Raw genomic sequence first — 25,225 nt, 5'->3', positions numbered from 1 at the left:
AAAATGATCACAGTCTGACTGATGTGGTCAAATGAAGGTGGGAGGAAAAAGAGCGAGCTATTACTTCAAGGGTGGCTCTCCATTTCCACTGTGCTGACAACACTCCTGCCTGTTTTCTGGCCTTTTGCTGCCAGCTCTCTAGTGTTTGTGGTCCATACAGTAAAGCACTGCCCCTAAACCATCACTCATGAATGTGCACAAGCTGGCCCTACAGGTGAAGGTGATACTGCAGGCCAGCTGGCCCTAGCGAGGATTAACAGGCTTAAGTGTACCGGAGGCAAGGGAACGCCAAACACAGCGCTGACAGTGAGGAGACAATGGCCTCTAATAAAGCAGAGCCGACAGGGACTGAGTGGGCTTTTACTGGATCAAGCGCTAATGGTGAAGATGGGCTCTCGTATTGATTAAGTATTGTTGTAGTAGGCTCTTAGTTTTGAAACAGAGGTGGTATGTAATGGCAGCGCAGACAGAGCCTGAAAAAAATATGTGTTCTGAGTAAATCTAATGGATAACATACTGTGGCTGGACTGGGAGGGAGAATGGGAGGATCTGAACATGTCGAATGACGGACTTGGGTCTATGATCCATGACGATGGCGACCCTGAACCTCCTTCAGACTGATCCTGCACAGAAACAGAAGGGAAAAAAATCATTTAACATTTAACAGTTAGTCCGCTTTTCAGCAGAAACATGAAGGAGTTATTTTAGGTTAAGGTTCTGGTGGAATTAGATTGACCTGGGTAATGTAATATGCGGTTCTTTCAGTACAAGTCTGCGATAGCCCCCATATCTAGAAATTTCCACATGCACATGGATCTTTCTTCTTGTTCTATTTGTTGTCATGTCTAACAACTTGAGGTGTAAACAGCAATTTTATATGTAAATGATTAAATAATGTACCAAGCTATAGATGGGGTGGAAATTAACCCTGTGCACATTCACATAATTTCCCCCTTTTTCAAATTCCCTAACTGACTCTGGGAGTTCTCAGCTATATGAATATCCTGAGGCTTTGCTTGTTTCTCTATTAGTTCCATGGTGATTTTTGCAGCATGGTTGGGCTCAGGTAGTATAGCAGTACTTCTAATAATGGGAAAGATGTTGGTTTGATCCTTCCTTGTAGAAAGAAAGCACTTTTAGTACTCAAATTGAGGATAAAGTATTTACCATTTATTGTGGGAAGCTGCTGCCACCGGGGAGTGTCTTTGCAAAGACTGCTTGGTGTTATTCACTTTAACTGTCGGTGGTTTTAATATTGTGGCTGATCTGCGTGCATCATTACAAAAACTGAGATTAAACTTCTGTTTCATTATTTAGTGTAGATTTTTGTTGGGTACGCAGATGGCTCGTTCCTGTGTTTGCAATAAAACACATGAGGCAAAGGAGTTGAGGAACTTTAGGAAAGCTGCCACTCGCTGTCTAATTTTTGTGTTTCCATCTTTATAAAAAAGACAATTTTATCATACATTGATGCAGAAAAGGACCCCCTCCTGTCCCCACCACCAATACTGAAAACCAACACCTAGTACATGCACTTCCTTTTTTTCTTCAAAGACACAGCAGAGTAATCAAAATGAGCAAGTAGGGAAGTAGGTTCAAAACTTTTAATAACGTCAGGTTTGCCTCTGAAGAAGCACGTGAGGAAGAACTTGCAGTATGGCTTCTATCTTGAAAAACCTACTAATGGTTTATGAGTTTCTCTTCATTGTAAATAATCCTGTGTGTGGATACTTGGTTTCAGTGAGGTGAATTATGCAAATGTTTGTATGAATCCTGCTCTGAGCACTCCAGCTAGACCCCCATCGTGGTCAGGCATAATTGTGGGGGGCTTATGGCTCTCATTCATGCTTTTCAGGGGCTCCCTCTCATCCGTCATAAAGAGGAGATTAATCGTAGATCACGTGGAGCACCTGCATCCATTCCACTGCAGCCCAGCGTGCAAAAGCCCTGTTTACCCTCCCGACCCCTCACCCCATCAAACCCTGTCTGATCCTGGTGGTGGTGCATCCTCCAAAAGAATCCTATCGTGTCGAGCTCTAACCCCACCACCACCACCACAACGACACATCAATGAGGTGGCGTAAAAGCCTACCATACAGTCGGGCCTCCCCCTACTCCTGCAGCGCGTGACTGATTAACCACACACCTGCTGCACGCCGCGTGCCCTCTGTTATATTGTGTCTCAATTATCATCAACAATTTGGCTTGTCTTACTGGCATGACAGTTATAAATGCATGCTGGTTCAAGTTTGTAAAAGGGTGTCTTTGTGTGGGATGTGTGCACTGCTTGGGGCTGTTGTGCGATAGTAGCTGATTCCTCAAGGTCTAGTGTTTGCTCACAACAAAGCACAGTCCTGCTTTTGAAGGAAATCTGATAGATGAATGAAGGAGGGGTGAGTGTGTGTGTGTTTGGGGGTGTGTGTGAGAGAGCCAAAACTGGTTTCACAAGGAGCAGCGGCACTCACCGATTTGTTTTCTTGGACTTTCCCTGCAGAGTTGAACCTTTCAGAGACGCTGCCAGCTGTGAGCGGCCTCGAAACACCTGACGAAACCAGCAAAGAACACAGCGTCAGGCAGGAGGGAGAGGAAGCGATTGTGTGTTAGCAGTTGTGTTCATGCATCTGTGTACATAAGTGCTGGCCTCTGGCACACACTTCCATGCGCTTGTCTTTTTGTACTTGAGTGTGTGTGCTCAGATATGAGTAATGTTGTGTAGTAGTTCCAATTATGGCTCCTAATCTCTGAGCAAATAATGGCATAAAATGGAGCAACAAAACCCCAGAGGAGCACCTGTCTGCAGAAGCGTGCCAGGTGTAAACATTGTTCTGCAGACACAGAGAGAGGAAAGACGGGCTTTCAGAAAACTCAGACAGATTTTGTCTTTTTGTAAACATCGGAGGCATGGATGCATGAATGCTAACAACACCGTGGTGATTATATTTCTTTTTATGCTGGGCACGAGCCAGATAAATATGGTTTTATTTTGCCCAGTTTGGAGATTTCCACTGATAAGACAATTTAAAGGAATTCCAGCGGAAATTCACCCAGAGAAATTTAAGCCACAAACCGTTACAGTTTAAAAAGTCTGAGGTCAAAGGTATAATTACATGAAGACCAGAGTGTTGGACCAAAGTGACTGACTAGCCCTGACTGACCCCCAGATGAAAAGCAAAAACACTGTCATCATACAGTGTTGATGCAAGTCTCCACAAGCTCCATCATTTTCAAGCTTCCCACACACTGTCTGTATAACTAGAGATACAATGTAATGTTGGCAGCTTTAGGTTACTTTATGCAAATCAGGGGGTCTGCAACTGGACACCTCAGGATGCTTGAGAAAACCTGCAAAACTAACTGTTTATTACTAAACTGACGACAAAATTGTTGCCTGATTGTTGGGATTTTCACTCTGTTGGGTCTTTATCTAATGCCAGATTGAGGCGACTGTTGTTGTTATTTGCCATTGTACAGATAACTGAATTAAACTAAAGGTGTTGAATGTTTTTAGAAGAATATTTTGGAAACAAAAGAAGAAGACAGAGTATCATAAATTGTGACGCTGTCAAGTGGTTCACCCAGTAAACGCTGGGAAGTCATGTGACATCCTCTCCTTGAGCTCCTGACCTTGAGGTGGGGTCACTGAGATTCGAACTTGTCTGAGATTTTTCAAAAATGCACCCACGGTACGAATTTCAAATCCCTATGTCAGCTCGTTCTCAAGTTGTCGCATTCACAAACTTGCCCTCCCTGCTTGCCAAGCAGTTTGGATGATAATACCCTTTCAGCGTTTTACGACTGAGGGATAAAAAGACAGCGGGTCAAGCTGAAGATGCTGAGATTTTCACTGGGAGGGACCAGAATGGACAGGATTAAAAGTGAATACATCAGAGGGTCAGCTCAGGTCTAGTTTAGAAGTTTAGAAACAAGGTTAAAGAGGCAAGGCTGAGATGGTTTGGACAGAGCAGGGATTTGGGATATTATGGATAAAGGATGTTCAAGATGGAGCTGCCAGGGAGGAAGAAAAGAGGAAGACCACAGAGAAGCTTGTAGTATAGTGAAGGAGAAGGTGCAGAGGGTTGGTGTGACAGAGGAGGATGTTAGGGAAGCAGACGATCAGTTTTTTGTACAGATAAAACATGATTCCCAGTCTCTTCTTCACAATAAAGTACACAGCTTATTAATTCATTAATACTATTAAGCCAAGGTCTGTTTAAACAGGTCCGTGTTTGAACAAAGAAAAAAAACTGTCTGTCACCACCTAGTAGATAGACCTGTGGTATCAATTTGAAAATCCTGGCTCCCAGAAAGTTACTGAATTCATAAGATTTTCTAAAAAAAACACCCTCTGACCTTGAAGGTCAGTGATTTTCAATCACATCTGGGATTTTCAGTAGATGTGCCTATGGTATCAACTTGAAAATCCTACATCCCCTCATTCACCAAGTTGCATGTCCACCCTGCCTGCCTGGTTGCTCAGCGGGCTGACAACAATACCCCAAGCCTTTGAAGCTGAGGGGTAAAAAAGCCCAACTAGGGAGAAAAAGTTGGAAGCACATCAGTTTAATGCTTGGTATTATATTTATTCAACTCAGTTTTATTTATATAGTACCAAACCACAACAAAATTTGCCTCGAGGTGCTTTATATTGTAAGAAAAGGATCCTCTAATCATAAAGAGAAAACCACAACAATCAGACAACCTGTTATGAGAAATCACTTGGCCTCAGTGGGAAGAAAAACTGTTTTAACAGCAAGAAACCTTCAGGAGAATCAGACTCAGGGAGAGGCTGTGAGGGAGAAAGACACACTTCATTTATTATAAAAAATTAACCATCTGAGGTCTAAGTCACCATCAGAGATTGTCATCTTAACACTAAAATATCAGAATATGTCACTTTTGTTAATCCACAACAGTGTTCGTGTCTAAAAGACATGAACAGAATTAACTCAAACATGAGGTTATGTGAAAAAATCTTCCAGTAGTGATGAAGAGCGAGATCTCTTGATCTTCAGTGTTTTTGAACAGATCCAAAAATCTCAGAGCCGAGTTAAAGTGAGAGATGTTTCTTCATTATTGGGTTGAACTGACCTCTTAAACATCCGCAGTGTTTATCTTCCTCTCTGGTGCCTTATCAGTCTATAAACAGCAGGGGTTTTCTGCACACACACTTCTCAGTTTCTTATCCTGTGTTATGTGTCAGTGTTGTTTCGAAGTGTGTTTGGCTATGTTAGTCGGACTTTCCCAGTTAATGATCCACTCTAGCGGTTTGATCTTTATTAATATGGCACATCCTGATATCCCTATAAACCTTTTTCTGCCTCACCACACCTTGAGAGAAAAGCAGTTAAGAGCTCGCAGCGGCATGCCTGGGAGCAGATGAGAGTCGATATTACAACTTGTTAAAGAAAGAAAAAAAGGGGGATTTACACCATAAATGCATTGCTTACTCTCAAGGCCAGCCGTAGATGGAGAAAACACACCTTCAGGGTCATATTTTCCCCCCATGTAAGGTCTTATGTGTTTTCTCCAGACATACACACACACACACACACACACACACACACACACACACACACACACACACACACACACACACACACACACACACACACACACACACACACACACACACCACACACACACACACGCACACAGGCACACCTGTCCGGCTGCTGCCTGTTATTACAGTGACGGTTTTTGCTTATCACACAATCTCACTCAAACCGTCAGAGCAGGAGGTTTACGCTCTGTCAACTCAGATTTGCCTTTAAGTCACAACAAACATGCAAAAACAGAATTAAAACAGAAGGAATTCGGTTTCTCACTCTTACACAAACGATCCAGACTGTTCAGAAACATCTTAACTGAATTAACGGGTGTTAGTCAGAGTGTGTTCTTTGAGTCTGAACTTCCTCTTTTGGCTCAATGTCCCCTGATCATTAACAAGCTACTTGTATCAGGTGTATCTGCATGTTTGTGCAGGGTTGTGTTAAATCCAGGGTTTATGTTGCAATCTCCCAAACTACCCACCAACCCCTCTTCTCTCCATTCATAACATTTAAGGTCTTTACATTTCCACACAGCTTGGATTTTTAGCTTTTGCGTGCTTAATATTGCTGATGTTTTACCTGCTGAATCATACTGCATCGTCAGATCGGACCTCGGGGACATCTCCTCCTCCAGCTCAAAGGGACTCAAAAGAGTCTCAGGCGCCGGTCGGTCCAGGAGGAGCAGCTGAACCCGGGACAGGGAGCCCAGATTTCCAGAGTCGCAGCCCATTGTGAGTGCTGCGAGGCCGGGGGACAGCTCTGCTGGGGGAGGCAGCAGATGTTACACCAGAAAAACAAGATCTGGCAAACAGTGAATCGTTCAGAGAGCTCTGATATTCTGCAGTAAAGATAAGACAAACAGACCAGTCAGTCCAGGCAGTTATTATTTCAAATAGTCATCAGAAAAATAAACTTTAAAGCTCCAGATATGTTGGAGCCGTTTACAATTAATACATTTACATGTAAAATGTTAATGTAGATAGGATAGAAAAGATCCTATAACAGTATAATAACGCTTACTATTATAAATATGAATAATGGTGGATACACATATTAAACATGGCCAAAGTTCCAATAATGGAGGTCATCTTTCATAAAAGTAACACCTGTGGAACAAAATCTAAACAAATGTCAGTAGGAGTGAATTTCCTTATATGGTTGTCATAGAAGCGAGCAGCACGGTGGTTAGCACTGTTGCCTTACTTCAAGTTAACCTGATAACAATATGAGAATATCAGAAAATATCCAGTTGGGGCGACAAAACCACACACCACATGCCAATCTCAGCCTGTTATCAACCTATTCAACAGCATTTATGAGTTCTTTTTAAGTCATATAAATGTTGCCATTAGGTACCCTTAAATAATCAAAGTACTCATTTATTTACTTAATTAACCTACGCCGAACTTTCTGGTTTCTTATTGGTGCTTAAATCTAACCAAACAGTAAGGGAAACAAAGAGGCCAAAAACAACTTTAAATCCAACAGTGTATGTTTAAACCACCCCTCCTGCTACCATTGATGAAAACACTCCTGCCCATTACTTCCATTCAGCAGGGTGGACTAATAACCACCAAATGAACTAAAACTACATACTACACTCCCACACATAGGGGTGCAGTATATGTGTGCTGTCAATGAGTAAAATATAAATATATGAACAAAGTTTTACGGTTTCATTTAAATAAAAAGCATTGCCATGTATATCAGCTGTGCAGGTCTGCTGAGTGGTCAGTAAGTAAAAAGAATAGATCAAAATACCAGCCAACTTCTAAGTGTACAAATGAATAGCTAGTAAAACATTTCTAAGACAAACTAATAAATTAGTAAAAAAGTTCATCTTTTAGAAAAAGTCACAAAATTCACTACCCATTAATTAAGGTATTAATGGGTATATTTTATAAGGTAGAAAATAGCAACAAGTACCATTTCAACGGCAGAACAACAGGACCTTAGATCACATCAACCTGGGCTGGATTATCCAATGAACAGTCTGGGTACAGGCCCAGAGACACACCCACAGCTGAGAGCCCACCCAAGAAACAAAACAAAATAAACAAGAAAAAAACAAAAACATGACCACAATATTTCTTATTCTTATTCGTAAATCTTCTCATACGTCTTCCAATTGTTAAAGGTTCTGTACTGGCCTCCTGTCAGGTCAAAATCTGGGTTCTTACTTTTATGGCCCAACAAGGTGAGTGTCCCCCACCTATATTGTCGACCTACTCCACCTTTATTCTCCAAGTCGGGTCCCTAGGTCTGCAGATTTGGGTCTTCTCGTGCTCCTACTTACCTGTGTGAAAACTAAAAGGGAGTTTGAATTTCATTCCTTAGTTATAAAACTTTGCAACTCTGTAATATTCTTAAAAAAAGCTTAAAACTGTTCTGGGTTGTTTTATTCGTTCAAGTATGTTTAATATATTTTACAGACACCTCTGTAAAGCACTGTGTCTCTGCTTTCTTGTCTTGACACATGCTATATTTTACTTACTTACTTAAATAGATACAAGTTTCAACAGCTGACAGTTGATTGGCTCAAGAAATCAGGATGAAAACATTGCAGTGAATATTAAAATTGCAGAGAAAATATTCACCTCAGTGACATGCTAATGAGAAATTTCTGAATGCAGATATTTTAAAGCTTTTGGGATAGCTTTTTTATTTTAGTAAGATAAAGCACTCTATGAAATGATTTAGAACCAATATGTGAATATACACTGGAAGGTCTAATTACTAAAGGCAAATAAAGCCTGACCATTACCATCAAGTTATGGCCATCGGTTTGTGCTTTGCACATCTGGGGATGGAACCAACGCCATGTAGTATAATAAGGTGTTTTATATTCTGGGAATGAGGTACGCAGGAAGCCATCTTATGACATCATCTTAATGAGCTGGTAAAAGTAAGAGTAAATTAGGTAAAACATAAAATGCATTCAAAGACTTTTGTTAGTATAAAACACAATACAGTCTTGAAAGAGTAGAACACAGTCTAATATTTGTATTATAACCATAAAGATGTTGGAAAAATTAATAATCTGCTGAAAAAAAATGATTCAACTGGATTATTGAATTACTGTAAATTATACAGCACACCACCTCAAGCCCACCACCCCACACACACACGCACACACACACACACACACACACACACACACGCACACACACAATTCCCCCCTCAGGCTCCAAAGTTCTCGCCGTCACACCCAATTAAAAGCGGATCAGTGACAGTGTGGCTCACTGCCCATGCAAATCCCCGGTGTGGAGCTGCCATTCCTATCTGAGGGGATTTCACACATTACGCTCTGCTGCATGGACACACACACACACACACACACACACACACACACACACACACACACACACACACACACACACACACACACACACTCCCAGCAGCATCCCAGCAGTGCTAGAAAAGTCTCCACATCAGAGAAAGTTTTGCATTTGCGTCCACACAGAGCACATTCCTCTGTTAAGTGTTTTCGGTTGGGAACTGGTAAAGTAATCCCTCAGGTGAGAAAATTGGAACTGTTGCTTCTGCTGCTGATAAATTAAGAAGTCGTTGAGAGGAAATCCCTGGGATAACTGTGGCTGTAACATAATGTGGCGGGAAGCACTTTCAGTTAGGTCGGGTATTAATCTATCGTTAGCCACAAGCAGCCCAAAGACTGAGCGACACTCAGCAAACACAGTGGCAGATAACAAATGACTAATCCTGTGATTAAGGTGTTGGACACTGTGGTTGCCACCCACTCAGCGTCACAGTGACACACTCCTGAATGAACTGCTGTACGGTTTCTTCAAAGCGCTGATCAGAAGTGATGTTGTGCAACATCAGTAAAGGTCATGAGGAATGACAGAGGTTTTTTAAAAGAGGTTCATGTCACATTTTAAGTCCTACAAAGTCATTAAAGAGGACAAATTAAAGCACATGCAGCAAAGTCTCTCATCTGAAGCTGCAATTTGCTCCCCATTATTTTCTTTTGGGGTTTTCTTGGTCCAGTCACAATTGTTTTGGTGTTTAGAGAGGCAGGCCTGAGTTCCTTTGGTCTGTTTTGAAATAAAAGGCTGTTTTTGAGTCTGCTTTATGCAGTTTCTTGAAGTTTAGCCTGATTAAATATCTGTATTTTTAAAAAAAATCCTGCTCAGTCAAACTTTAAATCTGTCATATCCTATACAAATGTAAATTGTGCTTCGCATCAGCCTGATAGCAATCAGTCTGGAGCATTAACTCGCATTTGCCAGAGCTTCTGGACTGAGCCCTGTGTTGATTTTATCAAACTGGTTGCCGTGGTTGCGGCTACGATGATCCTTTCACATCCTCGGGGCAAAGGTCGTGGAGGTCAGACAGAGGTTCGGGTCAAGCAAGCAGGTTAAACACCTTGTCAGGGATTAGCAGGCTATGAGGGACGTGGAGGAAGTCTTCATTGGCTAATGTTTCTCTCCGCATCTCACTCAACCACCTCCAGGACACACACATGCTATCTAATACAGGCATGCACACACACAAATCACATTTACACCGCCTTTGTTGGCCAGTGTGGGCCAATGCAAGGACCTGACAGAGTGAGTGGTCAGATAAGCTCATCTCTGCTGGTAACAAAGCAGATGTCAAAGAGAAAGGAGAGCATGTCTAATTGAGACATGAATGGGAGCCACGCATAGATGGAAGCAACAATAAACAAACTTAACTTTCTTTGAATTTGAATCACAGAGAGAGAAAGAGGAGCCAAACTAAAGCCTGACCAAATTTCCAAATGCTGATAACCTGTGAACCACAAAAACGCAATGTGTGTATGTATTATTGTACGGTCTACCTTACAATATGAAGCACCTTGAGATGACTGTTGTTGTGATTTAAACTGTATAAATAAAATAGAAATTAAATTGAAAAAAGCAAAAACAAAAGCACACGCAACAATAAGGGTATACTTTTGTTTTAAATTATGGTTTAATTACTAAATAAATCAGTAAGCTGAACGATCAAAAACATATCAGACATACCCTCAAAGATGAGAATTAATTACCTTTCAATATTTGTACATTTGTTAGTTGAGTATTTATGTCTGATGACCTATTGCTTCTTAAAACTGTCCACTGTCCTCGCCGGGTGACCTGCCATGGTTGTGTATGTGTGATGTCCCTCGTTTCCCCCTATATTTGTATGTGTGTGTGTGTGTGTGTGTTTCTGTGCGTCAGTGTCCTGGTTTTCCTGGGATTCCAGGCCTGAAGGGTGTTTTTCCCACCGTGAGACCTGCCGCACCTAAAGCGTAATCACACGCACCTGCTGCTGATCAGCCTCGTCTAGGGAGTTATTTAAAAGAGTGGCTGAGCTGTGAGATGGTTTGAGTGTTTGAGTTTGCCGCTGATGTGGATGTTACTAACCGCTGCCTCTGTGACTTCCAGGAGTATTGTGGAAACAAGAGGAAAAAGTGCACGCATTGTATACAGACGCAAAGGGAATGGAAACATGGACCATGGACACTGGGAGAAGTGTTCAACATAGAGAGTCCTGCATTTGGGTCCTACTTTCCCCATTCTCTGAAAAAAACATGCTATTTGAAGACATCATATTAACCACTTGATTGGTAATTGGTCCTTTATTGTCAGACCTGTATATTAACCTTATGATGTCTGCAAAAAAACATTAATTAATTCATGTCTGTAGGTTATATTACCTGTGGATTGAAACACATCTACGAAATTTCAGGACAATCCAAGACCTAAGTAGGGGGTGGGTTTAAAAAAACCTATTTTTCCAGTTCAAATAAGTTTTAGTTTGAATAATTTGATATCGATTCATTAAATCCTGAATTGATTTTTAAATATAAATGTATTTTGCAGGAAAAGCCAGAATCTCATATACTATTTCAACAACCGCAAAACAGCTAAAACAGCAAATGATTAAAGAGCAGGTAAATGGAAAAAGATGTAAACACGTGGATCCCCCACGATGGCACGTACATGGACACGCCATCGAGTGCTGAAAGCCGACATCTCACAGATTCTGAAGCTGCAGGTTTCGTCACTCTCCAACCAAAATTTACTAGCAGCAGCAAAAGAAGACCAAAACTACGCTTCACGTTTGAAAAACATTGTAATGAGCTCCATCTTACTTTTGCTGTTTTGCTTCCACCACGATTAAATCACACTTCCTGCACAGCTCTCTCTCTCTCAGTGTATTTCAAGACCAGTTTACCATCAAAAATCTCTTTTCTCCATTGTTCAGTTACTTATTGCACACCAGTCTACCATTGTGTACAGTGCTGTCTACTGCTGTTATTTTTTTTTTAAATGACCTCCAACAAGAAAGCCAAATTTCTGCTGTTCAGCACCAAGGAAATTTAAACTTAAAAATTATGCCAAACGACAAAACGCTTGGCTGTGTCTCTAATAAACCTCTGTAACTTTGCGCTGCTTCACTTCTGCAGCATCAGGTAATGTTCATCTGCTGATTCATGGTTTTCTTCCATTTTTGGTCTACTGCAAAATATTTTTAAGGGGGTTATTTGCCTTTAAAAGACCAGGCCGGAAAAATCTCCTTCATGTTTTTCTTTGTTTTATCCTCAGTTAGTTTGACACAAAGGCAACTCCTGTGATGCTTACACCTCTGATGAAGTCAAATATAATTGTATTTTTGTATTTTCGTGGGTTTTACATTTGTATAAAAACAAGTGTCAGTTTTGTTTTTATACATAGATATAAAAATATGGATATGTACTGATAAATGATTGTCATTTTAATATTTCTGATTGTCTGAGTCAAAATTAATTTGAATCGAATCGGGGATCGAATTGTGAATCGGAATCAAATCAATTATGGAAATCGAAATCGATACGCAGGCCTAGACCTAAGTGTTTGGACCAAAGTTGTGGAAAAAAGCAGGAAACACTGTAATTATTAAGATGTGTTACCTGTATCAGGTGAAGGGCAGCCTGATGAGTCAGATGGCTGGTCCAAAGACAAACAGGAAGTTGACAGTGGGGCAATGGCCTCCAGTTCATCAAACACACGAGACTGACTGCAGCTGATCTCAGAGCAGCGAGATGCTGCTGAGCGCCCTGCAACAGCACAGAGTGGGTGTTTAATATTATAGTGATAATACAGATGATGATGATGAAGCTGAGGATAAGGACTAAATGTATTTTTAATGACATGTGTGGGCACAGTGGATTGCTGCATTTGAAAAGTATTAGGACACAGTGCATGAAAACAACAGAAAATGTAAGAGCCAAATAACATGACTGTATATTTTTTTAATTTTAACATGTTTAAATCTTACATTTTCTTACTCTGTGAAACAACTTTTTAAAGTAAAATGTTTTGATTTTTCCAAGGGAAGAGTTAAATCTATATTTATGTTCTGCTGCTAGAGGATCTTTTTCATTAGCTATATATAAAGCTATAGTTAGCTCAGCTTGCTAGTGTGGCACATAATAACCCATACAACTATTTTTGTATGGGTATAACAATTTTTTTACACTCATATCATAGCTATATTGTGTACATTAAACAAGGTATAATGTGCAATTGAATGCACTCTAGAGCGCTAGCAGGCACACTAGATAAGGCTAAGTTAGCTGTTTTATACTAGCTAACTTCTCATTATTAGAAAACTCTGCTGATTACCAAGTGGTTGTTGGAAGTTGCAAGGTGAAATTGGTAGTAGTGGTATATAACCAGCTGCAGCCTGCCAACAACTCTCTAAGTAGTAGTGAAACTGAGACCATGTCCCCTCAAAGTAAAAGGTGAGTTGCAGTGTAATGCAAGCTTTTCATTTGTAGGTGAACGTTGTCCGTTTACAGTCTGGTTTGTAATTTTTCGAGACAAAATATAGTCCATGCAAACTATGGGCAAAGCAGTAATCTGCCAGCGACAAGAGCAATTGTTGGGCTCAACTTCACCTACCAAAAGCCAGCAACCACTTACAAAGCAGTTGAAGCATATACATTTCAATGGGCCACTGGCTGGTCTCTAGGTCTTTGTGACTGGAACATTAAATTAGATTTGTTCATTAGTACTTTAAAAAAACTGACTGATTCCCACATAAACTATCACAAAATCCTTTAAATATTAATAAAAGATTGCTACATAATTTTAAAGGATAATAATGAGAACGCCAAAGAGAAAGGAAAATGAAAGTCAGACTACATCGCTTCTCTTGGCTGGATGTAGTCAGCTATATTAATGCTCACCCCTTCAAGGAGGGGGACTCTGACAAGTGGGCAAAACACAATACAGGACATCCACAAGTGAAGCCCCTCAGGTGAGGTTTCAGGGCAAAAGTACTCTCAACCCACCTACACTAAACAGAGCAGGAAAATCTCCCCTTAAGCCCTCATTATACCACAGAGCCCACTTTGAGGAATGTTAAAAACGGTCAGGCTCGTCATCAAAACTGTTTCACTCTGCCTGGTTTAAAACTCAGAGGATTAGTGAGAGAAACTGTTTCACTGGGTGGTGTGTTTTGTCATTGCCATGAAAGAAGCTTGTCGAGGCTTTTCTCACATTAGAAATGCAGAACAGCTTGGCCTGGACAAAAGGATAATATATACAGAGGCTCTAAAAGGAAAAGGCAAACTCAGCTCCTTCACCCACACAGACGAGTATAAATGTACACATGAAGCCACCCTCACGCAGTCAAGTAAGTGAACAACACCACGCACACACCACTGCACTATTGTGCACTTGAGCGGCTTGGCGCTCTACTCAGAGAGACAATGGAAGGACTTGACTTGACACTTCAAAGCATATTGCTGCTGTCAACTCAGCTGTCATTCTCAGTCGACGAGGGCTCTACTGAGTCAGGGCGAGTTTTTCGGGGAGGTTAAGGGTGGCTGTGGGGGGTCAGTGGGTTTGATTTGACAGAGTTGGATAAAAACAACGACTCCTCTGTGTGCTTGTGGCCTTCTTTTCCTGGTCACAGCGCCATGCTGAAAGGCCCTAAGTGGAGAGGCCAGGCCAGGCCAGGACAGTGCCCTGCTTCATTGTCAGGGACAGTTAAACTCTGGAGATGTTGCTCAAAACAGGTCAGTCTGGGGTCACTGTATGGACTGATGGGATATGAGAAAGCCATGCTGGGGGGCACAAAGGGCTGAGTGAGACGAGGAGAGCGTCTGCTGCCAAGCGCAGTACCACGCTGGGGCTGTTGCTGTAGATACAAACCATTTCATCTCTTCCAAAGCCATACCTCTTAGATTATAGTTCCTTAAACATAACCATCTCTCAAAAAAACTTTTTAAATGACAGCTCCAGCTTATGACAAATTTAATTTGAGCATTTTTTAAAAACGTGTGCAGACACAGATTTAAGAAGGCTAAATTTTTTGCCCATCTGGTGTAAAGTTAGTGATACAAATCCTTCAGACCTTGTTCTGTGAAGTTAATGTGAGACTTCAGATGTCTGAGTCAGACATATAGAAGTTACAGTTTGTTGTGTCTAAAGTCACTTGAGCTGGAATGTGATCTTCTGCTGAGTTTAACTAAATGATGAACTGCTGACACGTGACCATAACGTGGTGGAAATCTGTCCATAGAGCTGGATTTGCCTGATTTAAATTTGACTGATTTGCTGGTTTCAACAGAACTCCAAGGTGAAGTTTTTATAAGAGGAGAAGCATTTAGTAGAAGCACAAAGTGTGAATCTTGTACAGAGAAAAGCTGTGACTTTCCAAGATAACTACAGGTTTACCTTTCTCAGACTACTTTATAAGTTTAAAAAGGGATCTGGGCACTGCTGTAGCTCACCTGACTGACTAGATGACCCATATGGTAAAGGGTACTGCAAGACCATGGGTTTGAGGCCACTGGACCACATTTCCTGTGTGTCATTTCATAACAATGCTTCTTGGCAATAAATCTTATACCTTTGGAAAGCCCATTTGTTTCTTCTTAAATTTGTAGGTTGAGCAGTAGAGTTGAGTATGTGGGTACATCCATGAAAATCTTGCCAAGTCCTCTCTGCTAATGCCAAACAGCGTACTCTGCTATTCACTCTTGTTTGGCATCATTAATGTATTGGATGATTGAAGTCTAAAGAAAGAAGACATACCAGCAATTTACCAATGTATTCATTTGATAAACAGAGGCCTCAGTAGCATGTGGAAGGACCATACACAGCTACAGCAGCCCGGCACCTCCTCCTCATGCTGGTCACCAGCTTGGTCACACACTGCTATTTTTCAACCAGCAATTTCCACAAGTGAGCCAGTCTGGTTGTGTTGGTCACTATGGCAGCACCCCTAAGCTGATCCCACAAGTGTTCATTGAGGTTGAGTTCAGGACTGCAGGCAGGCCATTCCATCCCATCTACTCCCAAATTCTGGAGTCAGTTTCTTATAAGCCGCGCTGTGTGGGGGCAATTTTAGGTGACAGAGTTTGGTACCAGACCAGAGAAGATATGGGAGAATCCAGTATGTTTTCTTTCTTCAGACTTCAATCATCCAATACATTAATGATGGGCTGTTAGGCTTTGGCAGAGAAGACTGGGCATGCTTTTCATGGGTGTACCTACATACTCAACGCTCCTGCTCAACTCACAAATCCATTTTCCTTACAAACGTGGCACCATTTAAAGAGAAACAAACAGGCTTTTCAACAGTGTAAGATTTATTGCCAAGAAGCATTGTTACTAAAAAGAAATAAACACAAATTGCCTTACTTTTTGAGTTTACTTAAAGTCCTCCTTTTCAGGGAGCAGCTACTTGTACTTGCTCTGTACTGCTGAGAACGTCAGACGTGTTGATTTTTGCATTTTTCTGTTTATTTTGCTTTTCTCTAGTTATCATAGTTTTTTTTGTTTTACCTCCTTTTTAACTGCCTGGATCACATATATCTTCATGTTTCACAGATTGTTTGTCATTCAGTTTCACCTCAAAGCCTGATAGCTTTGCCTCTCATGTCATCTCGCTTTGTGAGATCAGATTAAAATAAAAATCCCTTTTAGTTGTGCATCCAGTTTATCTGCTTGTATTGTTATAGGCTGTGTGTGAAGGACAGGAATATCCTTACTTTTGAGATAAATAATTCTCACCTTATCTTATCTAGATGTAATGAACACTTTAATAGCTGTGCTGAATGTTGAGCAAGGTTTAGCTTATTCTAAAAACAATAAAGTGAACTATAGTGAAAAGCTGTAATTTCTTACAAAATGCTCCCAGGTTTTATTTGGGAACGAACTGCAAGGGAACTGACCCACTGAGGGCTGAATTACTGTTGCTGCCTTCACTTCCATTTAAACCAATAGGTTGTAATTAAGTTGATCAAGCCCAACTGTGGACCTGTCTGTTGGTTTTTGTCTGTCTTTTATTAATGCTGCCATGTACCTTTGCGACTTTGGCAAGAACAGTAAACATAATAATTCATGTAAACCTGAACAAACAAGACCGAAAGTTGTAATAAACTGGAATTATCTTGCAAGCGTCAAACTGAGCCTCACTGAGGCTGCATTGAACTTGAATTGCCTCCATCTGCGAGGAAATAAATGAACCAGTGACACGCTCTCTGTGTCTGCCGTGAAGAGAACAGCGTGCTCCGATACAGCATGGGCCCCCCCTGCAGCACAGCACCACACAGAGAACAGTAGATGTCTCTGATAGAAAGGAGAAAATCCCTACACAATTTCCACATTGTTTGCTTTCTTTCATAAAGTTCCTGGAGAAGTCAGATGTCAGTGGCCTGTCCTTTATGCTCATTGGGAACGGTAAATTAGCGGGCCACAGGAAAGCCATAGAGGTATTCTATTGTGGCGTTCCTCCTCAGTGTTCTGCCGTCAGCGAGCGGTGGTCAGTGTGGATTTATGACCATCAGCTACACGTTTCCCTCTCAGAGCCCAGAGAAAAGCGAAGCCATGAGCGGGGGGTGCTGAGACTGAGAGGCACGGCACACGAGGTAGGCACCCCGACTTCTATTGTTGGGGCCTCACGGCTTTGAGCAGCGACTCAAACGGTACCAGCTTTTCATCAAAAGCCCTCCTTTCTATTGCTGATTTAGAGGAAAAAGAAAAGCTTTATGTGTTATTTATTATGTGGTGGGAGGAGGTGAGAAAAAACAGGCTGACAGCAGAGCTTTCACAATGTGCTGATGGGGGCAGGAGCATCTGAAGGCCTCACTGTGGAAGTAGGCTTTGATTTCTCTGTCTGACCAGATCTCTTTGTCTCAGGGTGGATGTCCACCCTTGTTCAGGACAATCAGGGCCCTCAGAAAGTGGGTAGGAGTGTAGTGTTGGGCAGGGAGGACGCTGTGAACGGCACATATGTGGCCAAGGTCATTTCTCACCTCTGACAGGGGAGATTGGAGGCAGGACCGGCCAGTGATGAGACTCCAGCCGAGACATTGGAGGAGAAGGGGTCAGCTTTGCCAGTGACCCTGAGTGGGGAGTGGTCCTCTGTGGACTTGGGCAGGAGGACCAAGTGGTGGAGGGAAAAGCCAGAGTGGCACCTTGATCGGAGTCCAAGGATACGTTGAGATCAGCAGGAGCTACAAATGCTTCTAAGTGGATATTTTGTGGTGTTTTTGTGCTTCTGTTGCTGCTCTGAGGTTTCTCTGAATTACAGTGGATGGCTGGTATTGGGCGAGGTGAGAAAGGTTTGGTTTGGCCGAAGAGTGGCTCGTAGAGCACAGGGGTGGTGGTGGTGTCGGCGGTGGTGCTTTCCTTGAAGGATTGATGAAGGTCTGATTCCTCTGGAGGGGAAGAAGCTAAGGGTAACAGAGGGGAAGGATGGGATGGGGATAAAGAAACATAGCCTTCTGGATCTGCTGAGACCATCAAATCTGCTGCTGAAAGACAGAAGAAAAAAAGAATTTGATCAGAGTTTGAGTCTAAACTGCTGTTTGCAGTTACCAGAATGACATCACTTTCTCTCCTGTTAATTGTGACACGTTTCACTAATCAAAAAAGGAAAAAAAGCCATATTTGTGGCACAGAAATGAACCCTTGCAAATGTCCTTCTTCATCAGCTGAAACTTGTCAGAAACACCAGATGGAAATTTAATCTTTAACATTAAAAGTTTTAAAAAGTTATGTTTCTATTTTTTTGTGTTTTTGCTTTTCTAACCTTTTCTAAGTCGCCAGAGCGACTGGTCTACTTACATGTAGACTTGACCAAAATTTGAATGTGAACGTCAAGATTAGCAGATGTCTTTCTTAGAGAAACATCTGTGATGACATCATGAAGCTGATGAGCTTTTTGACATGTTAAAAATAAATAAGAAAATCCCATTCTTTACTCAATTTCTATTACATTTTTGCATTTGTTAAAGAAAAATTGTTTGAATTCAGCAAAAACATCATCTGAATCTGTTTTATTCACACTAGAAATTCTATGTTTCTGAATTCATGTATAAGGAATTTTTTTGGTGTTATGTTAGTCTTGATCATGCAAAGTTTTCAAGCCTCATTGATATTAATCCATCAGGGGAAACTGGAGTTCAATATGTTGCCCAAGAACACCCTGAGTTACAACTCCCTCAATGTTTAAATCTCCTCTTGAGAAAGAAAACATTCACATTTTGGAGTATTTACAGGTTTATTTCTACTATACTTTATATCAGTTTGTAGTACATATATTTGGGGTTTGGGTGTTTGAAAACATCATTTAAATCAGCCTGAAGTACTTGATTAGTAAATATAAGTTATAATTTATACAAGTCTTAAAGGTGGCATGAAAAAGGCTAACTGAGATTTTTACCAGATGTTTTGTCACAGAGGACGCTGCTCCTGCCACTGCTGAAGTCGGTGCTCCGACTGAATAAACTGGAAGGTGGACGGCTTAAATCTGAAAAAGACCCCCGGGAGAGGGAGCTGGGTGGTGCTGAGAGGGTTGATCCAGCAGGTCTGAGGTCGGGCTCCAGCATGGCGGGTAGGGGCACCTTTTCCCTCCCAAGTTGTTCCTCCTTTACAGGAGGAAGATGATGAGGAGATGGTGGAGTGGGGTTTGAGTTGTTCTCCTGTCTTTCGGAGTCAGGGTGAGGCGTGTTGTTGTAGGGTGGTGTTGGATTAAGGCTGGGTGGAGCAGCGGGGAGCTGGGCACAGGGAATGATGATAGCAGAGCGACTTCCTGCAATCAGACCAATGTTCTGCACGAAGCTCGCTCTTCTGATGGGACTATGATGGAATTGTCCTTCTATAAAAACACAAACAAATATCAATAAAGATTCATATCAGCCACAGAGCTGATTTTAAATATGGGGCTGAATCAATGGAATAAATCCACTCGTCTATTCTTCAAAGGTCAACACATTGTGGTTCATTTTTAAAACTTCCAGAGTCTGCTCGTGACAGTTTTGTTCCCACTTTCCTCAGTTCTGGAGCAGACACTTGTTTCCCTGCTGAGTGGATCGGCCTGCTAACAAAAGCTGCAAGAAATCACCCCACTGGAGCAGCTGCCTGTTTCCCAACTCCATATTCACAACAAGCATCAGACCTGAGGGCAGGGGAACCTTTTATCTAAACACTTACAACAGTATACACTGGAGGCGTCCTACAAGCTGTTTGTGGCAACAAGCGTGCGGGAAACGTCACGAGCTCTGTTTGTTTCTGTAAGAACTGGACGCGGAGAGATTCAGATGTCACTCTGTTTTTACAATAACATCAAAGAAATATAAAATGAAAGAGAGAAGGGTCGGTTCAAAAAGTGGCATATGAATCAGATATGAAAGATGAAAAGAAAAGAATAAAACTTAAATGTAGAGAAGATTACTTAAAGATAAAAAAATACCAACTTTCTGGAACCAATTAAAAGTTTGAATGTTTCTTTTTCAAAGTATGATGAAGAAAGACACAGAGAAAAAAGAAGACAAATGAATCAAACCTCATTGGTACCAAGTCTGAGACAATTGTGGTCTGCTGGGGCAGCAGCATCTCTGCTGGGGACAGAAAGAGACGGAACAGACTGATCCGGAGGGCCAATATATTGGATTTTTTTTTCTGACGCAACATGTGCAATTTTGACATAGTATTTTATTTTATTCTATTTTATTCTATAGTTTTTCTTAATTTTTGCTGCTTTCAACTTTGTACTGTCCACTTTCTGCTATGACCAACCAAATTTCCCACGTGTGGGACTAATAAAGAGTTATCTTATCTTATCTTATCTTATCTTATCTTATCTTATCACACACGAACCCCTCTGAAAACAACTGGCTTCGTTTCCATATCTTCAATAATCATACAATACAATCAAACATATATTTACACATATACAAATATCTCAACAACACAAATGCTATAATCAATTACACATATTAGAAATACCTTGACTAAGCTCCACTAACCTGTCAGCTCTCAAGCAGCAGCTACAAAGAAAAGGTGAGTACCTAAATTCAGACACAGAATTTAAGTTCACAAGACAAATAGTTATAAGTTTTGAAAAGTTCTGATTCTTTCAAACAGAGGTAGGTCCATCTTTAATCCTTCATCTTCCATAATCTGTCAACTAAACTCCATAAAGAAACAATAATGTGTCTGCCTTTTCATTTAGCTTAATAATTAGTCTGGTCTACATCGCCCAACATGGCAACAAAAAGAGGATTAAAAAGAAGTCTTAACAGTTGACCTTTAACTAAACCCAACCTTTCTTTAATTAATATCATAATAAAAAAAATAAATAAAGCTCTAGACAGTCAGTAAATTTCAGTGTTACTGTCTTAACTGAACAGCAGCTCTGAACAGAGTAACACTAATATCACAAAACGTCAATCAGTCCATTAAAATGCAAATGATGTGTGAAAATCTGTGACATATATGAGCCGAACTTTGATCTCTGATGTGAGCGGCGTAGAGATTTGATCCCCCGCTAAGCCCTTAAGCACCGAATATGGATCTTATGTTTGAAATCTTCATTTTTAAGTACAGAGACATAGTGAATACACAAGACTGGAAGCAAACATAAATTCTCTCCTGTCATAAGGGGCTAAGAAGTAAAATGAACTTGTGTAAGTAAAACTGTTAATGGAGAGTCAACCTGAGGATGAAAACGAACAAAGTAAATCACAGAAAACACAAAAAACAAGAAAAATCAGAGGCTGTGATTTTTCACATTTTGAAATAGGCAACAGCACCGTTAACATGGAGACTGGCTGAATAAAATCATGTGAAAAATTAGCTTCATAAAGATTTTAACCAACAAACAAGATCATTTAAAGACATTCGATATACAAAATAAACTAAATGAGGCGCTTTTGTGGACTTTGTGGCATCTGATAAATTACTATGTTTCACTGTGACACTTAATATCCACAAAATGTGTTTTAATGCCCACATTCAGTCCAAACCTGAACCCACTTCCTTTCTTTTCCTGCCACAGCTATTATCCCCTCTCTCCGGCTCTTCTTTCCACATTTCCTTTCATAGCTCCAAGATTCTCTTCCACAAACTTCAAATCCATGCAACACCGCCCATTTCCTCTCACTCCTCCTATTTTTTTTGTTGACTGCTGTGAGGGTGTGTGTGTGTGTAGTAGTAGTAGTAGTAGTGGCGGTGGCGCTGCAGGGGTGGAGGGTGTCAGACAATCTGCTCTTGTTTCCTGGGGGTCTGTCGCCAAGAGGAGTCAGCACAGGGGGATAAAGAGAACGCGCTGGAAAGCACATTTCTGCACTGCCTCCTCTTACAATGCCTTGCCATTCCCATCTGTTACACACACACACACACACACGTGCACATGAACTGGTGTGTATGTGCGTGTGTTGACGTGCATATGAATGACATGTGTCAGAGTGCAAAGCCATGGCATTGGGCGCAGCACGTTTCTTCAGAGAGGAGGGTTAAGGACGATTGTGAGGGAGCCGACCACCATATGGCAGAATAATTAGTATTAGACCCCGATCCTAAGAAATGCCCCCCTCCTCTGCTGTACACACACATTCACACACATTCAGCTGAGCATTTTGGGAACGGTGCCCTGCTGAGGTGTGTGGTGGGAGAAATGCCTTCACATCAGAGGCTGGGCTCTGAAAGGAGCGGTAGGTCTCCCAGCACCAGGCTTTTCACTCCAGGAGACCACCAGGAGGGCGGCGCTGTGGGCACGTCCTCGCTAGAGAGGATAGATTTGTAGTTAAGCAAACACAACTACACACACAGTTAACGACGAGCTTGATGGCTGCTAGCTTTTGCTACTGAGCAGACCTGTGGAGATAAAGGAGTCAGCAGTGAAAGGTCCAGATGTTTCATTAATAACCCCTCACCCTGAAGCATTTGGCTCTTTGGGGCAGTGGAAGTGTGTGTGTTCTGGACCTTTCCCTGAGAAGGAGGACGCTGCTGTGTGAACTTGGAACTCCGGTAACAGGGAGGGCTGAAGTCTTTAGGACGAGCCTTCATGTGAGACAGGAAGCGTGGACACAGAGAGGTGCAGAAAGCTGGACGACCATGGGCCTGCAGGAGGAAGCAAAGAGAAAGAAGATCAATATGGTGCAAAAAAAAAAGGGAGAGAGAGAAACTATTTTCTACATTTGAAATGCTCTTATTCTTAAAATAAAAGTAAAAAAGAATAAATAAAGTGAAAAATCAACTGTATCTGTAAGTGAATTTTGGAGACGAGGTAAATGGAGAACCAACAAATAAAAAATTAAGCAAAAAGATACAACAACAATGTAAAATAACTGTAATTTTTTAAAGTATATTGAATGATGTAAATACATCCTATTGAATAAAAAGAATAAAAGTAATAAGATATAATAAAAAATAAAAATAAACCAAAAAATAACATAAGTAAACAACATAAATAATAAAAAAGAGGGAAAAAATGCTTAAAACATTAAACACTCAACACAACAAAACGCACATTACAGATAATTAAAAAATGACTAAAATAAAAAATGTTATATTATTTGATCAGATTAAAATCAAATCAAATTAACGAAATAAAGAAGGATATTTAAAAGCACATAGTAACTACATAACAAATTTAAAAACTACTTAAAAAGTTGGAAAATGAAAAAATATACTAATTCAAATAAAATGAATTAATATCTAAACATTGTGTAAAAGCATAAATAACATGATTAAAAAATAATTTTGAGGAAATAATAAATAAAGTTAAAAGAAAAAAGAAAAGAAAATAGACGAAAAAATTGATTCAATTTAAAAATATTAAACATAACTTTAAAAGAAAATAGCCATCATATTTAAATATATAACGTTATTGAAAAACATAAATTATTATATTTATTAAATACATATATTGGTATATTAATAATCTAATAAAGTACCAATTTATAAAAAGTTTAAAAAACATACGCACAAAAAATCTGATTTAATAAATAAAATAAAATTTTCCTTCAACTTTATTTGGTACAACAACTTTTATTTGTAACTAAACTAGCAGCAAATGTATCAGTATCCAAACTTTTAGCTGTTACAAAATAAAAGCCTGAAAGAGAAAACCTGCTGTAGGGTGTTCAAATGATGCACGGTACCACCACTGCCCCCTTGTGTTGACAAAACAGATCAGCACACAAAGCAACTCCTGCTTCCTCCTCTTTACCCGGGTCCTTCATGAGAGAGAGGAGGTAGAAAATTATGGCGAGGGTGATAAAACTCTAGAGTAAACTGTTTGGGAGACACGGGAGATAAAAGCCGGTCAATATTGAAGGAGGGACGGCACGCCAACCACAGAAATCCAAGCCCAGCATACAGCCATGGTGCCAGTGAGTCATTCAGTCGCTCTCCAGCCCTCAGAGAGCAAACAGTCATAATAAATGGCCCGTGGACGCAGGGCTTTTATTTGACTTGGATTTCAGCTTCTCCTGCAACAAAGTGCAGCTCCTTACTCTTTTATTATAAAATAAAAATAGAAAATGTACAGATCCAACATCTGTCTGAAAACAACAGCTCACACAGAAAGAGAAAGAGGGTGAAAGGTGGGGGCACTGTCTGTGACTCACACAGGGAGGATCAGCTTTTTAAATCCCTTTCTCTCAGATGCACAGGCTTTAAAGATTTACATTCTTGTGATGTAAAGAGAGCGAAGTGAGGTAGAAATGGCAGGACAGGAGGTGGCGATGGGGGCTGCTCTCCTCCACACTGCTTTTCCACCCTTTTGGCCTCCTTAATACCTGAAACTCAGGCCCATCAAAAGGCTGCGGAGGGCTTTCTTTGTAGGGCTGGTGTCGTCAGGCTTGTGACCTTCTGTGGGACAGGTCGGGGCATGAATATCAATGTAAGTCTACACCACCGCAGTCCACTCAAAAAATATATTAATGCAGCCAAATATTGAAAAACACTTTTATTTAAATCCTACCTCATCACACCAATCCAAGAAGTCTAAATACTCAGTCCTCCTCTACTTCTTTAGTTATCTATGGACTGGATTTATATGATGGACTAAGGTCCTTCTACAACCTCCTGAAAGCTGTCTTATCCTTATAATGACACGCACTGGTTTGTTGACATTTTCACTAAGGTAAATGTGCTAATGGAGTGCTAAGTTATGTGATAATCCTAACTATCATTACTGGTTAGTCACACAGCAGGTAGGTTTCACTGTGGGTGAGCTGAATGAAGTTGAATGATGGGATGAGCATCTGTAAAACATGGTGGAGGCTCAGTCATGGTTTGGGGCAGCATTAACCCAGAATCACATCAAGTATCCATCCAACGCACAAAACAATCTGGAAAAAAACATCCTATTGGCAACAGCTTCATTATTCAGCATGACAGTGACCCAAAACACACGGT

At 40.8% G+C, this 25,225-nt stretch overlaps 1 protein-coding gene across 7 annotated transcripts in view; it reads right to left on the bottom strand.

The window, feature by feature from the left end:
- Positions 1-25,225, bottom strand: part of LOC120433879 — a 99,176-nt gene that overhangs the window by 36,313 nt on the left and 37,638 nt on the right. For 3 of the 7 annotated variants that reach the window (XM_039600840.1, XM_039600836.1, XM_039600839.1), the window contains 7 exons: positions 22,735-22,921; positions 19,242-19,676; positions 17,830-18,330; positions 12,469-12,615; positions 6,129-6,311; positions 2,466-2,542; positions 518-623 (listed from right to left, as the gene is read on the bottom strand). In XM_039600840.1, the coding sequence (XP_039456774.1) occupies positions 518-623; positions 2,466-2,542; positions 6,129-6,311; positions 12,469-12,615; positions 17,830-18,330; positions 19,242-19,676; positions 22,735-22,867 (1,582 nt within the window). In that variant the 5' untranslated portion in view covers positions 22,868-22,921. Of the gene's footprint in view, positions 1-517; positions 624-2,465; positions 2,543-6,128; positions 6,312-12,468; positions 12,616-17,829; positions 18,331-19,241; positions 22,922-25,225 lie in introns of those variants that run through there. The other 4 variants (XM_039600842.1, XM_039600837.1, XM_039600838.1 and 1 more) reach the window with 4 other exon arrangements.

Source organism: Oreochromis aureus, linkage group 17, assembly GCF_013358895.1.
Source record: "Oreochromis aureus strain Israel breed Guangdong linkage group 17, ZZ_aureus, whole genome shotgun sequence".
Taxonomy (NCBI): Eukaryota; Metazoa; Chordata; class Actinopteri; order Cichliformes; family Cichlidae; genus Oreochromis; species Oreochromis aureus.
Note: the sequence above shows the minus strand (reverse complement) of the source record. Positions and strands in the feature narration are given on the sequence as shown.